The sequence below is a fragment of the Cherax quadricarinatus genome, chromosome 63 (assembly GCF_038502225.1).
Source record: "Cherax quadricarinatus isolate ZL_2023a chromosome 63, ASM3850222v1, whole genome shotgun sequence".
NCBI lineage: Eukaryota > Metazoa > Arthropoda > Malacostraca > Decapoda > Parastacidae > Cherax > Cherax quadricarinatus.
This window is the reverse complement of record NC_091354.1, coordinates 19,111,625-19,128,800: the sequence shown is the minus strand read 5'-3', so window position 1 is coordinate 19,128,800 and position 17,176 is coordinate 19,111,625. Positions and strand designations below refer to the sequence as shown.

General features: G+C 43.2%; 1 protein-coding gene across 1 annotated transcript in view; it reads left to right on the top strand.

The window, feature by feature from the left end:
- LOC128698293 (uncharacterized) overlaps positions 1–17,176 on the top strand; it is a 618,270-nt gene that overhangs the window by 483,348 nt on the left and 117,746 nt on the right. The window contains exon 2 of the mRNA XM_070098678.1: positions 12,030–12,400. Coding sequence (XP_069954779.1) covers positions 12,030–12,400 — 371 coding nt within the window. The remainder of the gene's footprint in view (positions 1–12,029; positions 12,401–17,176) is intronic.

Genomic DNA, 17,176 nt, shown 5'->3' with positions numbered 1-17,176 from the left:
ATACAGGTCCTTTGTTATTGCTTGGTGGAGTGTGGTGATATCCATGGTTGATGAACTTGGAATTCCACAAATATGGATCTAGGGGCAGAGTGCATAGGTATACTCTCAATGACTTCATGAAAGTCAAGTGGAGTTAGTTATGTTAATTTGGAGAAGTCAGAAGAGTTTTGCATCTCGTTTATTAAATAATTTGCATTATCAGTCTTGTCTGGTTAATGGTTTACGAAACACAGCCATACTGTAACCTCAATTGTTCACTAATTTCTTTGTAGTCGTCAGTGGCTCCCAGCATACATAAGAGGAATTACCAATAGCTCTCTGGTTGTCTTCAGAAGTGAGTTGGACACGCACCTAAAGTCAGTACCTGACCAGCCGAGCTGTGGTTCGTACGTCGATTTGTGTGCGGTCGGTAGTAACAGCCTGGTTGATCAAGCCCTGGTCCACCGCGAGACCTGGTCATAGACCGGGCCGCGGGGGCGTTGACCCCCCGGAACGCCCTCCAGGTAGTGAAAGTTCCATCTCCTTGAAGCAAGAGCCAGATGTTGGATGTGGTGTTTGCCCTGGATTTTGCATAGGGGAAATATTATTGTGGATTTCTTCAGTTTCATTAATGTTAAGCTTGCTCCATCTTCCCTGGACTCTGTGATGCATTCAATATGAGTTCGGTGTTTCCAATTCCACTAACCAGTGTGCTTTTTTTCTTCTTAAGATAATCTGGAATCTTTGAGAAACGTAGAGGGAGCGCCACCTCCCTCCGATGCAAAATGCCGCCAATAAAAAGTAGGGGCGCCATTGGTACACTAAGAGAAAACACCATAAGTGTCCGGGGCCCAAAACTGTTCAACAGCCTCCCATCAAGCATTAGGGGAATTGCCAATAAACCCCTGGCTGTCTTCAAGAGAGAGCTGGACAGATACCTAAAGTCAGTGCCGGATCAGCCGGGCTGTGGCTCGTACGTCGGACTGCGTGCGGCCAGCAGTAACAGCCTAGTTGATCAGGCCCTGATCCATCGGGAGGCCTGGTCATGGACCGGGCCGCGGGGGCGTTGATCCCCGGAATAACCTCCAGGTAACCAGGTAACCTCCGTCCTTTCTAATTTGCATTTAATTTTTTTACTTAATGGAACGAATTAGTGGTGCCAGTGAGCTAATTCTCTCGAGATGATGATGCATACTCTCCTCCCAGCATACTTTACTAAGCTCATGAGTTATTTAATCCTAGTTAATGTATTTACTGTTGAAGTTTAATTTGTTAAATCCACCCTCTTGGTGGAGGGTATGTCGGTCTGAACTTTGGTTAGGTTGTGGTCAGAATTTGCTGTATTCATCACCGTTATGTTCCCTGCCGGATCATCATTGCTTGTGAATACAAAGGTCAAGACTATTTTCTAGTGCGATTGGTTCCACCATTTACTGATTTACAGCAAATTTCTTACTCTGTTGTTATATTCAGTACTGGACCTCCGTACCATCCCCGCTACTACGAGTACCATCACTGACACCGCTCCATCACGAGGTACCATTAATACTAGTACCATCACTCCCAGTACTACCATAACCACTTGTGGCATGCTACGAGTATGTTACAGTTTATCAAGTGTATGTCACATTCCCATATAGGCTGCCTCCCGACTAGCGAACCAGGTGCCAAGGGTTTAACGATCAGTAGGGTACCCATAGTTAAATCAGTACCTCGGTTCATTGGCCAGTCACAGACAAGCCTGCCAGCCATAGCTGTGAAGAAACGTGGTTCACTTGTGTCAAGTGAATTGACAGATTTCCTTGGGCTACTGGTTGAGCACGGTGCATTCTCTGGTTTCTGCTTTTGCCATCTACTGTCACCGTGTTCTACACTTACTATTCCACCTCTGTACATATCACACATAGTGTACATACTTATAAATACTTGAAATTTATATCTGGAAAAATACAAGGAAAATACAAGTCATGTACCATTGTTGAGTTTTGCTCTAATTCCATTACAACCAGGTTAACAGGCCATACTATACCTGTGTTTGTAATACCACTGTAATACCACTGTAATACCACTGTGATACCACTGTGATACCACTGTAATACCACTGTAATACCACTGTAATACCACTGTGATACCACTAATACCACTGTAATACCACTGTGATACCACTGTAATACCACTGTGATACCACTGTGATACCACTGTAATACCACTGTGATACCACTGTAATACCACTGTAATACCACTGTAATACCACTGTGATACCACTGTGATACCACTAATACCACTGTAATACCACTGTAATACCACTAATACCACTGTGATACCACTGTAATACCACTGTAATACCACTGTGATACCACTGTAATACCACTGTAATACCACTGTGATACCACTGTAATACCACTAATACCACTGTGATACCACTGTGATACCACTGTAATACCACTGTGATACCACTGTAATACCACTGATACCACTGTAATACCACTGTGATACCACTGTGATACCACTGTAATACCACTGTAATACCACTGTGATACCACTGTAATACCACTGTAATACCACTGTGATACCACTGTAATACCACTGTGATACCACTGTAATACCACTGTGATACCACTGTAATACCACTGTAATACCACTGCTGCTACCATTAACTAGCCCACAAACATTTGTACAAGCTTATTAGTGTAACCATTAACAGTAAGTGCCTCTGTTAATGTTTCTATTAACCCAGGACTGCTAACACAGCAACTCTCCTGTTAATATTTCAGTACCAGGTTCATTACCATCACGACATTGATACCACTATATCAGTACCAGTGTTACTACCCATACTCTCCCACCTTCACTACCACTACTGCTTCATCACCACTACCACTACTACCCCAGATCCAATACTATTATTGCAGTACCACCACTACCCATGGACCAGTGCCACAACTGCCCCTGGACAAGTGCCGCCACTACCCATGGACCAGTGCCAGAACTGTCCCAGGACGAGTACCACCACTGTCCCAGGACGAGTACCACCACTGTCCCAGGACGAGTACCACCACTGTCCCAGGACGAGTACCACCACTGTCCCAGGACGAGTACCACCACTGTCCCAGGACGAGTATCACCACTGTCCCAGGACGAGTATCACCACTGTCCCAGGACGAGTATCACCACTGTCCCAGGACGAGTATCACCACTGTCCCAGGACGAGTATCACCACTGTCCCAGGACGAGTATCACCACTGTCCCAGGACGAGTATCACCGCTGTCCCAGGACCAGTACCACCACTGTCCCAGGACCAGTACCATCACTGTCCCAGGACCAGTACCATCACTGTCCCAGGACCAGTACCATCACTGTCCCAGGACCAGTACCATCACTGTCCCAGGACCAGTACCACCACTGTCCCAGGACCAGTGTCACCACTATCCTAGGACCAGTGCCACCAGTCTCAGGACCAGTACCACTACAACACTGCTTCCACCATTGCTACCCATCAATACCAATTATTCAATCTATATTGAGGAAGTCCAGTATCCCACGATCGATTACCGCGGAAAACCGCAGAAGCCGCCGGAAACCACAAGAAACTGCAGGGAAGTGCAGGAGCAGCGGTAATAATTACCTTGTATCGTGTATCATATATCGCGGTTTAACTGGCCTTGCAGGTATGGTATTAAAGAGGTATCAGCGAGTAACGTTCTGAACGGACGCCAGCAACCACTTGCCCGTTACCCTTCTGGAGGCGACCACTCCTGACGAGCAACCAAGTGACGTCTACACCACACCGCTTATTGTAACGGCTAGTTCACTCCAGTGTAAAAAAGTGTGCGCGCGAGAGTCGGAGAGTGCGAGAGTCGGAGAGTGCGAGAGTCGGAGAGTGCGAGAGTCGGAGAGTGCGAGACTCGGAGAGTGCGAGACTCGGAGAGTGCGAGAGTCGGAGAGTGCAAGAGTCGGAGAGTGCAAGAGTCGGAGAGTGCGAGAGTCGGAGAGTGCGAGAGTCCGAGAGTCGGAGAGTGCGAGAGTCGGAGAGTGCAAGAGTCGGAGAGTGCGAGAGTCGGAGTGTATGTGTATTCACCTAATTGTGGTTGCAGAGGTTGGCATAGCTCCTGGCCCGCCTCTTCGCTGTTCCCTACTAGGTCACTCTCTCTCCCTGCTCCATGTGCTTTGTCATATATCTTCTTCAAGCTGTGCATGGATCCTGCCTCCACTACATCACTTTCCAGACTGTTCCACTTCCTGACAACTCTGTGATTGAATAAATACTTCCTAACATCCCTGTGACTCCTATGAGTCTTCAGCTTCGAATTGTGACCTTGTTTCTGTGTCCCATCTCTGGAACATCCTGTTTCTGTCCACCTTGTCAATTCCTCTCAGTATTTTATATGTCGTTATCATGTCGTCCCTGTCCCCAGTGTCGTCAGGTTGAGTTCCCTTAACCTCTTCTCGCAGGACATGCCCCTTAGCTCCGGGACTAGTCTTGTTGCAAATCTTTGAAAAAAAATACGCAGTTGCAATTAGTATACATCGTTGTAAGTCAGTGGCATGCCGATATACAGCTGGTATAACTGTGTGCAACTGACGGCCAGGAAGTATACCTATCTTATGAATCTAATGTATTCATGAATAATACAACATACACACACACTTGTTTAAATTGCACTAAAGTGGTTAGGCCACTTACCTTTAAAACCCCACCCCCCCCTCCACCCTCCTAACCCTTCCCCATATTTCCATCTTTACCCATCCTTCTTCCTTCCCCATCTTTACCCATCCTTCTTCCTTCCCCATCTTTACCCATCCTTCCCCATTTTCACCCATCCTTCTTCCTTCCCCATCTTACCAAAGCTATGGTCACAACCTCGTGCCTCGTACCTTTGCACTTTCTCTAATTTCTTGACGTGCCTCACTAGGTGTGGGTGCCAGACTGGTGCTGCATACTCCAGTGGGGCGTGTGTGGGTGTGTGTGGGGAGGTGTGGGTATGTGTGGGGAGGTGTGGGTGGGTGTGTGTGTGTGGGGAGGTGTGGGTGGGTGTGTGTGTGGGGGGAGGTGTGGGTATGTGTGGTTAGGTGTGGGTGGGTGTGTGTGTGGGTGGGTGTGGGTATGTGTGGGGAGGTGTGGGTGGGTGTGGGTATGTGTGGGGAGGTGTGGGTGGGTGTGTGTGTGGGAGGTGTGGGGGGTTTGTGTTTGGGGGGTTTGTGCGGGTGTGTGTGGGGGGGTGTGGGGGGTTGCGTGGGTGTGTGTGTGGGGAGTTCTAACTCCTTAACATTCAAGAACTTCCCATGGTTCCTGGAGAGGGTTCCGGGGATCAACGCCCCCGCGGTCCGGTCTGTGACCAGGTGATCAGGGCCTGATCAGCCAGGCTGTTACTGCTGGCCGCACGCAGACCGACGTACGAACCGGTGGTTCTTCATATATTCATCTTTCACCTGCCTCCATGTACTGTCCAAATTCCTAAGTATTTTATACATCCTTATCATATCTCTCCTCACCGTCGTTCCTTCAGTGACACGCGGTTCAGCTACATTGTTCTCAGCTCTTAATTATGACACATTTTCCGCATACTTGCAAGTGTAGGTAATATAGATATTGCTATAACAGAGACCAGGGTCAACCTGAAAGATAGAGAAATGCCTTCTGAATGCAACATACAGGGTTATAAACTATTCCACACTGACAGGGTCAACAGGGTGGTGGAGTGGTAATGTTTGTCAGAGAAAATTTAAATTGTTGTCTTAGACATGATATAAGATTAGAAACATCGAACACAGAATCTGTTTGGCTACAGTTTCTCGAGGGACATGACAAATTAATAGGCCCCCAAACCTTGATAGGGAGTCCAGTAAGCTGCTATGGGACGAAATTCATAAGGCATCTAGATATGAAAATGTTGTGATAATGGGAGATTTTAACTTTAGACAAATTGATTGGAACAATATGACAGGAAATCTTGAGTCTAGTGACTTTCTTGATACGGTTCAGGATTGCTTTTTAGAACAGGTTGTGACAGAACCAACTAGAGGAAACAATCTGCTTGACTTGCTTCTTGCCAACAAAGATTCACTAATTAATAATCTTGAGGTTAATGACGAGCTTGGGGAAAGTGATCACAAATCACTTAGTTTTAATATATCATGGAATTACCCAGATAACTGCAATCAAATCTCTGTCCCAGATTTTCGCTTGGCCGACTTCATGGGACTGAAAAATTACCTGGGTGGGCTAAATTGGGATGTCGTGACTTTGGGTCAGGTAGGTGATCTTGGTTGCCAATATGACGTGTTTCAGAGCATAGTTCTAGCTGCCCAGACAACTTTTGTTCCGAGTAGGGAAATTAGATCTAACAAAAATGATCCCAAATGGATGAACAATAGATTAAAACATCTCATTGGTCAAAAGAGAGGCATATATAGGCGTATCAAAAGAGGGGATGGGCAGTTAAGAAATCAATATATTCAGTTAGAGAAATAAAGAAAGGAATAAGAAAAGCAAAAAGGGATTATGAGGCTAAGGTCGCAAGGGATTCAAAGATTAACCCTAAAGGATTCTTTCAGGTATACAGAAGTAAGATTAGGGACAAGATTGGCCCACTTAAGAGTAACTCAGGTCAGATCACTGACAGTGATAAGGATATGTGTGAAATTCTAAATACCTACTTCCTCTCAGTTTTCACCCAGGAGAATACTAGCGATATTCCTGAAATAATAGATTATGTAGAACAGGATGATAATAAACTATGTACGATTGCGGTAACTAGTGACATGGTCCTCAGACAAATAGAGAAACTAAAACCTAACAAATCCCCAGGTCCTGATGAACTGTTTGCAAGGGTGTTAAAGGAATGTAAAGAGGAACTTAGCACACCTTTGGCTAATCTTTTTAACATATCACTACAAACTGGCATAGTGCCTGATAAGTGGAAAATGGCAAATGTAATACCTATTTACAAGGCAGGTGACAGGTCCTTGGCTTCGAACTATAGACCATAGTGAGAAAATTTATGGAAACAATAATTGCCGAAGCAATTCGTAGCCACCTTGACAGGCACAGATTGATTAATGAATCTCAACACGGTTTTACAAAGGGGCATTCCTGTCTTACGAATTTACTAACTTTTTTCACTAAGGTGTTTGAGGAGGTAGATCATGGTAATGAATATGATATTGTGTATATGGACTTCAGTAAGGCTTTCGATAGAGTTCCACACCAGAGGCTATTGAGGAAACTTAAGGCACACGGAATAGGAGGAAAATTTTTTCCTGGGTAGAGGCATGGCTGACAAATAGACAGCAGAGAGTTTGCATAAATGGGGAGAAATCAGAATGGGGGCACGTCACAAGCTGTGTTCCTCAGGGGTCAGTGTTGGGCCCGTTGTTGTTCACAATTTACATAAACGACATAGATGAGGGAATAAATAGCGACATAAGCAAATTTGCTGATGACACCAAAATAGGCCGTCCAATTCATTCATTATGAGGACACTAGAGCACTCCAGGATGATTTGAATAGACTGATGCAATGGTTGGAGAAGTGGCAGATGCAGTTTAATATAGACAAATGCAAAGTTCTAAATGTTGGACAGGTAAATAACCATGTCACATATAAACTAAATGTAGATATTAATACTACTGATTGAGAAAAGTATTTAGGAGTTCTGGTTAGCAGTAATCTAAAACCAAGACAACAGTGCATTAGTGTTCGCAATAAAGCTAACAGAATTCTTGGCTTCATATCTAGAAGTATAAATAATAGAAGTCCTCAGGTTGTTCTTCAACTCTGTATATACTTGGTTAGGCCTCATTTAGACTATGCTGCTCAGTTCTGGTCACCGTATTACAGAATGGATATAAATGCTCTGGAAAACGTACAGAGGAGGATGACAAAGATGATCCCATGTATCAGAAATCTTCCCTATGAGGATAGACTGAGGGCCCTGAATCTGCACTCTCTCGAAAGGCGTAGAATTAGGAGGGATATGATCGAGGTGTATAAATGGAAAACAGGAATGAATAAAGGGGATGTAAATAGCGTGCTGAAAATTTCCAGCCAAGGCAGGACTCGCAGCAATGGTTTCAAGTTGGAAAAATTCAGATTCAGAAAGGATATAGGAAAGCACTGATTTGGTAATAGAGTTGTGGATGAGTGGAACAAACTCCCGAGTACAGTTATTCAGGCTAAAACGTTGTGTAGTTTTAAAAATAGGTTAGATAAATACATGAGTGGGTGTGGGTGGGTGTGAGTTGGACCTGACTAGCTTGTGCTGCTGAGTCTGGTACAGTGCTCCATCCTTGAGTGGAGGTGACCAGACTGGGTGGGTCATTGGTCTAATCCGGGGGGGGGACATGGACCTGCTCCGCATGGGTCAGAAGGCCTGTTGCAGTGTTCCTTCTTTCTTATGTTCTTATACTTCACGATGGGTCTCTCATAAGTTTTGTATATCCTAATTTAATTTTTAAGAGCCCAGAAACCATTTTTTTTTTAATTCTGCATATCCTTGTTAATTTATACGATTGATCCTCTTGTATATACCTGTGTTATGTTTGCTAGAAAGTTAAGTAGCTTTCTCCCCTGTACCTACTCCTGTACATTACTAACATTACTCTTTGTTCTTCCAATTTGCAAAGCAGCCTCGTATGTGGTATTGTATTAAGTGCTTTCTTGCAGTCTGAGAACTCTATCCTGCCCCTGCAGAACTGTTCCACCTTCAGGAATAGTTCTGTATACCATCCATTGATTGAATTCCCCCACGATCAGTAGTTTTGCATTCATTCCATTTAATTTGTTTTGCTTCCTCCAGGATATTTATTGTTGCTTCGTCGTTCCCTCATAATCCTGTCTTGGCCATCTTGTGTTTTGTGCTTTGTCAACATTTGTTGCTTCTTCCTGTTTCCCAGGGATCCAGCTGCGCAGTCTGTCAGGGCACCACTATCAACCTCACATACCACTATAAATCCTTGACACCACTATGAAGGTTATTCACCTCATCAGAACTCTTCTCGTCTTGAATCACAAGTGTTGTCCCTTCCCCCCCTCACCTCTCTGTCTCTCTTTCTCTTTCTCTGTCTCTCCGTCTCTCTCTCTCTCTCTCTCTCTCTCTCTCTCTCTCTCTCTCTCTCTCTCTCTCTCTCTCTCTCTCTCTCTCTCTCTCTCTCCTTCCCCTTCCCCTCCCCCTCCCTCTCCCTTCCATCAGTCGTCGCCCAGGCAACCAGGGCCCTGGGACTCTGCACATTATGGCTAAAGTTAACTTGTGATACTGAGCTTGACTCTATGATTATTATTGATTCTATGTTATCGCTGAAGACTCTTAATTCATACAATGACTTCAACATGTTCATTAAAGAAGCCAGATATAGATACTAAAAAAAATTCCTGGAAAAAGGAAATAATCCATAATTGTTATGGATTCCATTACACATTGGATTACTCCGTGGTAAAGTTGCTACATTAGCCAGAAAATTAACCTGAAGGAAAATGTAGAATTTAACTTAAGTGTGTCTGTCTAGCATTAGTACTAGTACTCCCGTAGCTCTATCGCTAGCGCTCTCAGCTCACACACTGATGTCCGGGGTTCGAATCCCCTCCGGTACGGCTACCTGGAGGTTACCTGGAGGTTACCTGGAGGTTATTCCGGGGATCAACGCCCCCGCGGCCCGGTCCATGACCAGGCCTCCCGATGGATCAGGGCCTGATCAACTAGGCTGTTACTGCTGGCTGCACGCAGTCCAACGTACGAGCCACAGCCCGGCTGATCCGGCACTGACTTTAGGTATCTGTCCAGCTCTCTCTTGAAGGCAGCCAGGGGCTTATTGGCAATTCCCCTAATGCTTGATGGGAGGCTGTTGAACAGTTTTGGTCCCCGGACACTTATGGTGTTTTCTCTTAGTGTACCAATGGCGCCCCTACTTTTTATTGGGGGCATTTTGCATCGCCTGCCCAGTCTTTTACTTTCGTAGGGAGTGATTTCTGTGTGCAGATTTGGGGACATTCCTTCTAGGATTTTCCAAGTGTAGATTATAATACATCTCTCTTACTAAAACCCCAACACGTCTCCTTTCTTGTAATGCTAGTGGTCCCAACATGCATCTCTCTATATAATGCTAGTGGCCCCAGCTCATTTCCATCCTTAAATTACTGGTACACTTTTACCTTTCAAGGGTTTCCAGAGTTTTTCTTACTCCCGCCACTCGACTTTGGGTCAGGCTTGTCTGATGCTTGCATGATCAACCAGGTTATTGTTGGCGGCCTACATATCCATCACAGCCTTGTTTATTTGGCACTTGCCACAGCTACTTGTCAGGTGTCCTTTTGGAGACTTCTACACTTATTAAGGTAGTGTATCGCTGATAAGGTGTTAAATAGTCTGGGACTACGTATGCTGATACAATGTTCTCTTAGTGTGCCCACGGTGCCCCTGCTGTTTGAGTTTGTTTTACATGTATATTTTTACGGCAGTGTGCAGATTTCTGACCGGTCCCTCGAGTGACTTGCTTATATTATCATGCATCTATCTCTTCTGCTTCAGCATTTGCATATTGAGGATTCTGAAGCATTCACAGTAGTTTATTAAATGCTTTATTGGCTCTAGACAAGCCTTAAATGATCTCTGTTTCTGTTCCACCTCTGATCTCTCTTGACCTGAACAATACTCTAAGCGAGAGAACACGAACAATTAAAATAGTGTGACCAGTACCTCTATTTCCCACCAGTAGCCACATTATCCACCCTATCATTTTCTTGGCTGTCGCGATATTTCCCTTATTGTGTTCTTTTACAAAAAGATCGGCTGACATTATTACATCCAGGTCTTTCACATGTTCGTGTTATTCTGTCTGGTGATCTTGCATTTTGCATACAGTGCCCCTTTAGAGTTCATTATTTCATATCCAAGTAGTTGGAACTTGTCACCATTGAACGTCAGGTTATTCTTCTCTGACCATTGGAAAACTTCGCCCATATCTTCTTGTAGTTTGTGTCATTTAGCGAAGTGATTTTGATACTTATTTTGATTTTATCCGCAGATGTTACGTGTGGCGAGTGTTTTTTTTTTTTTCTCCTCTCTCCGCTGTGATAATAAGAAACAGTAAAGGTGCCAACTCCGTGACTTGGGGTACTAAGCTTTTTACTTTGGTAAAGCTGGATTTTGCTCGGGTTACTACAATTCCGTGTTAAGCAACTGAAGATTCATTTGCCTACTTTCCCCGTTATTAAATTATGGCCTTTATTTTGCGTGTTATCACCCTGTGATCGTATTTATCAAGTGTCTTTTCGAAATCCATGCATTGTACGTGTATACTAATTTTGAGGTTTGGTTTTCTTTTAACACCTCAAATTCTGTTATAGTGGTTTGGTAATTGTGACAGCCATTATCTTACAGCCCTAAATCCATGCTGGTTCGATTAGATTTTGCCACTGAAGTGGCTAGTTTATTGTGCACCCCGTATCCATCCTTTGGATGGTAGCGCGAGAGCATATGGATACACAAAAGGCCTAGGAACTAGGCCCCAAAGGGTTAACAGGAATACATATGGATTTATATCTACATATCTATAGTTCACTTATCTGTTACAAACAAATTTAGGAAATTTGCTTAGTAGACCTGGTATGCTGGTTCGGATTGTGTTGTTTCATAAAATTTATAATTAGGTGTCTATCACCATTTCAGAGGCTTTTATGATGTGTGAAGTTAAGGTTGTTGGTCTGCAATTTTTGGCTAACACACAAAGGACTTAAGAACATTGGTCAAAACTTTCCGAGGTTCCAAGAACATTGGGCAAAACTTTGAGGTTCCTTACCAAGGCTTGTCACACTACCAACAGCATGTTGCCAGCTGACATATCATAACAATATATTAATTATATATTTTCACTTATTTTTGCTTATTTCTGTAGATTTATTATTGTGAAAAGACATGGACACTTTATTAAATAACCATTTTTGATGAACATTTATGTTTAATGCTGTATGTATTCTCCTGACGAGTTCATGTATTAACTTGTAAAAGTTGTATCGTGGCAGTGCAGTATTTTTTAGTAACTTCATGTATTACAGGATTGGTGAGGCTGTGGCGTGTAGGTAGGTGGGGCAGGGGCACCAGGGCCCTCATAACACTCATCATGGGGGCATCCTTGTGCATGCTGGTACTGGCCCTCTCGCCCCACCCTGATGCCTCTTACCACCGTAGTTCCCTGCATGGAGTCCGCCGCATCCACCAGGAGACAGACGACTATACTGGTCCCAAGCACTCAGGCCTGGCACCACTAGATGACTCGCAGCTCTCTATGTCTGGTTACTCTGAGCAAGAAGCAGTGGAGAACCTGCATCAGACCGTCCCTCAGCCTGCAGCTGCACCATCATCGTCTGGCACCTACAGTCTGCCACTGCTCTCACAACCCCAGGTTTCCCCAGCACCTGACACTCAGGTCAGTCACATTCTACAACAGTGTGTATACTCAGTTATATAATCATGGGGAAGTGTTTAACCCGTGGAGGTCATGCAGTGAAAAGGAATGGGCGGTATAAACTTACGCAGCTAGTATTTCTTGAATCAAATGACCTTGATGTCAACTTTCTCAGATATGGTGACTGTTAGTAACTTAAAGCTGAACCAAGTTTTCCAAAACAGAATTGAAATGGAAAATATATTAAGAATAATTGTGATCAAAACTTAAATGTCTAGTATTGAATGACATGAATAGAATGGCATATACAGAAGAGTGCTACTTTAATACTTGTAGTAACTTAAGTTTAGCGCTTCCCTCTTGATTATAAAAAATAATAATTGCTGTGTGATAGCAATAGTACTGAGTGTTATAAACTTTTAATGCAGTTAAAGCCTAGTGCTGGGGTGGGCAAGTTCTTCTATAAGAAGAACCACACATAAAATACTTTTCATACATTTTTGAATGTTCAAAAGTCACAAAAAATATTTTAAAATTGTATTTATAAATAAAAATACGACTATATAACAGGCTATTTTCTTGAGTGGCTAAATTAGATTTAATTTTTTTTTATTTTTTCACAGTTCTGATTCAGGAGAAAATTCAGGTGCAAATTTTTTATAGTTACATTCTTGATGACACTTTAAATTACTGGCTTTAAAGTGGATGATGATTGTATAATAGATAAGGCACAAAACTTTTCACCCGTAACAGTAAAAGCAAAATCATCCTCCCATTGCTAGTTAAACACACTCTTTTTCCTGTTTGTATTTCGGTTGTATACTCTTCTGTTGCTCAGTCATTTTAAACAGTGGTTTTATAACTAACTAAAATCAGTCTTAAGTATTTATATTCTACTACCACCCAAGCACATAATTTGTGTGTAATAAATGAAGAGTGATGGTGCAGAGTCCAGTTGTATCATCCCTACTTGTTTAAAATATGTTTTGATTATGTTCAGTAAGTTTAGACATTAGTTTGGACACGTAATGTATGTGGATGTTTGAAAAGATAACGTGAATTGTGTGTGTGTGTGTGTGTGTACTCACCTAATATATATATATATATATATATATATATATATATATATATATATATATATATATATATATATATATACTTTTTTTTCAACAAGTTGGTCGTCTCCCACCGAGGCAGGGTGACCCGAGAAAGAAACAAAATCCCCAAAAAGAAAATACTTTCATCATCATTCAACACTTTCACCACACTCACACATTATCACTGCTTTTGCAGAGGTGCTCAGAATACAACAGTTTAGAAGCATATACGTATAAAGATACACAACATATCCCTCCAAACTGCCAATATCCCAAACCCCTCCTTTAAAGTGCAGGCATTGTACTTCCCATTTCCAGGACTCAAGTCCGACTATAAGAAAATAACCGGTTTCCCTGAATCCCTTCACTAAATATTACCCTGCTCACACTCCAACAGATCGTCAGGTCCCAAGTATCATTCGTCTCCATTCACTCCTATCTAACACGCTCATGCACGCTTGCTGGAAGTCCAAGCCCCTCGCCCACAAAACCTCCTTTACCCCCTCTTTCCAACCCTTTCGAGGACGACCCCTACCCCTCTTTCCTTCCCCTATAGATTTATATGCTTTCCATGTCATTCTACTTTGATCCATTCTCTCTAAATGGCCAAACCACCTCAACAACCCCTCTTCTGCCCTCTGACTAATGCTTTTATTAACTCCACACCTCCTAATTTCCACACTCCGAATTTTCTGCATAATATTTACACCACACATTGCCCTTGGACAGGACATCTCCACTGCCTCCAACCGTCTCCTCGCTGCTGCATTTACCACCCAAGCTTCACATCCATATAAGAGTGTTGGTACTACTATACTTTCATACATTCCCTTCTTTGCCTCCATAGATAACGTTTTTTGACTCCACATGTGGAAATTATTTAATTTCCGAAGCTATAGTGTCTAATAAGTGTTTAATGTGCTGATTTGGGTCAAAATGTATTTGCATTTTTAATGAAATCAGCTGGGTTCCCGCTGCGCCTGCGCAGATGTGCAGGGGGGTGAGGGGTCGAGCTGGGGAGAGAGAGGCGGATTGTTTTGAATGTGGTGAGGAGGCTGAGGAAACCGGGAAGGAGGAAACTGGCGTTCACGGGGGCCTAAGGATCGATATAGGCCTCAATTCATAATAGGAAGTGTCGTGACTGTCCCTAGTGAAGAGTGAGGGAACGTGATTTACGGGACCACTGTAAAGGGGTGGTAAAATTAGTGAATAATGTGCGACCGGGTGGCAGGTGCACGGCCAGGGTGTGTGTCCAGGGGACATACCCGTGTGTTAATCCTCGCTCATCGGCCTCAGATCTTAATGGAGTGACCTCTAATTTGTATAATAGTTATGAGACGTTAAATCGTCTTGTGAATGGTAATGTAATCAGTGATAATAACATTGAGTTAAGAGAATGCGGGATGTGAAATAGAGCGCCCTGCTCCGAGTGAACGTGTGACTCTCGTACCGGGGATAATGGAGATTTATGGAATCACGACTTCTAAACCGGGACAAACCGACGGATACCTCGTCCTGCTGGAATGAGAACCGTGTCGGTGTAGCAGGACATCGAAATGAGATGGTGAATGGAGGAAATAAGGAATATCAATCACCCACAGTTAAGTAACCCTTCTAGTTATAACAGACTCATGCTGGCCAGTTATGTTATGTTGTAATTGGATAGGTTATGAGTGATCCAGCTACATCAAGTGACCACCAGAGAACAGCTGGTAAGTGGTGGGATTATGTACAAATGTTTTTCCTTGATGGATGTATCCATGTGTATCCTACCCCCCCCTTTCATTCAGCTAAACTAATATAATATATACAGTCCACAATTAATTAGTAGCACCGTACTTGTGGGTGCTATCCAATCCATACTGGTCTCGGATAGATATGGATAAGATTGTGAGGTCGAAGGGGCCACCTGTAGTGACCAGAGGTGGTTAAGTTTTCTCACATGTCTACACGGGGTGACTATGGTAAACAATATGGTTGTCTCCCAATGAGATTACTTGTATGTATATAATGTTGAGGTACATACAGATAAACACCCTAGAAAATTTTCCATATCTGCCCGTTGGTCCTTCCGGAACCGGATGCAATCAGTGAAAAAATTAATTGAATTAATTACTTAATAATTAAGTGACTGATTGAAGGAAGTGGGTGTAGGGTGCACGAGTTTAATCGATCGTGTGATGGATGATAATTAGCCCAATAAATTGCTAGCACATGGCTGGCTAGGATTTATACAAGAGTAAAGTGCAAGAATTACTCTTATAAGGCGTCTACTTAAGTTGTATAATGGGTGATTATTAATTCCCTAACCATGGCTGGGTCTGAGGAAGTTAGTGCGGCTGGCAAGTCCATGGATGCCAAAGCAAAGAAAGCGTCACTACAAGCTCGGAAGGGTCATGTTACTAAATCATACAAGAAGTGTATGGAGTTAATGAGACAAGAAACGGTAAACCCTGATGAATTAAAGCTACACCTAGATGCCTTAGGAAATAGACATGAGTCATATAGATTGTGGTTTAAAGACTATGAAAAAGAGCTGCTAGAGAATTGTGCAGATGATGCTGAAAGGGAGCGGCTGCTGGATCAACATTATGAAGTGGAGGACAACATTGTGTCCTGCAAAACTAAGGCTTTGGAGAAGGTAAAGCATGTAAACAATGTTGTTGGTCAACCTAGTAAGGAAAGTCAGAGGCGTCTACCAAAACTCCCAGAATTATGTATGCCTGTGTTTAATCCGGGAGAACACTGGGAGGAGTTTTGGTCTATCTTTAAAGCAGTCGTACATGATAGGAGTGATCTTGCAAGTGTTACCAAATTATGCTATTTAAAGGGACAAGTAAGGGGAGATGCGCATGTTCTCATACAAGCATTCCCAAATGTAGATGACTCCTATAGTGAGGCAGTTGACTTGTTGGAGGTCACTTACGGTAACTTGGAGCAAAGTAGGCTGGACCTAGTAGCTAATTTGGCTAGTTTGAAGACTCCAGATCACAACCGCAACAGCTTACAGCAATTTAGGATCAAACTAGAAAGCACTCTTAAGACCTTGAGTAATAAATATGATATGGAGGGAGCAGAGTGGTTGTTGAGTGCCTTGATTCAGAATAAATTGAACCACAAGACCATAGAGTGGTTATCTAACAGATATCACAAGGGTTACTTCAGGTTGGAAGAAATAAGAGTGGGACTGCAAGAGCTAATTGTCCAACTGCAGACCAGCCAACCCATTACCTCTAGGAATACCACGTCTACAGACCCCAGTGCACCTGCCAAGTTCCACAAAGGGAAACCTTATCCTAATATCAATAATCCTAAGCCACCTACTACACGGGGTTACGTAGGCACGTATCAAGTGACAGGTGCCAGTTATAGTGGTTCTCCACATCCAAGCAAGAGGAGGAAGTACCACAATAAGGGTAGCCCAGTTGATAAGAGGTCAGGCAAAGAAAGGAGAGATTGTATCTTCTGCAACGGTACTCATTTCTCTAAGAACTGTAATGCCTATAATTCATGGGATGTTAAAGTGGAAAGATTGGAAGAGCTTGCTAGATGTATCAGGTGTCTAGGAAATCATAATGTAAGGGATTGCCGTGCTAACTTGCACTATTGTTATCAGTGTAACAAGGGAAGACACCACATAGCTATGTGTAAGGGCAGATCTAATCGTAATGATGGTAACAATAGTACTGATAGTGATAAT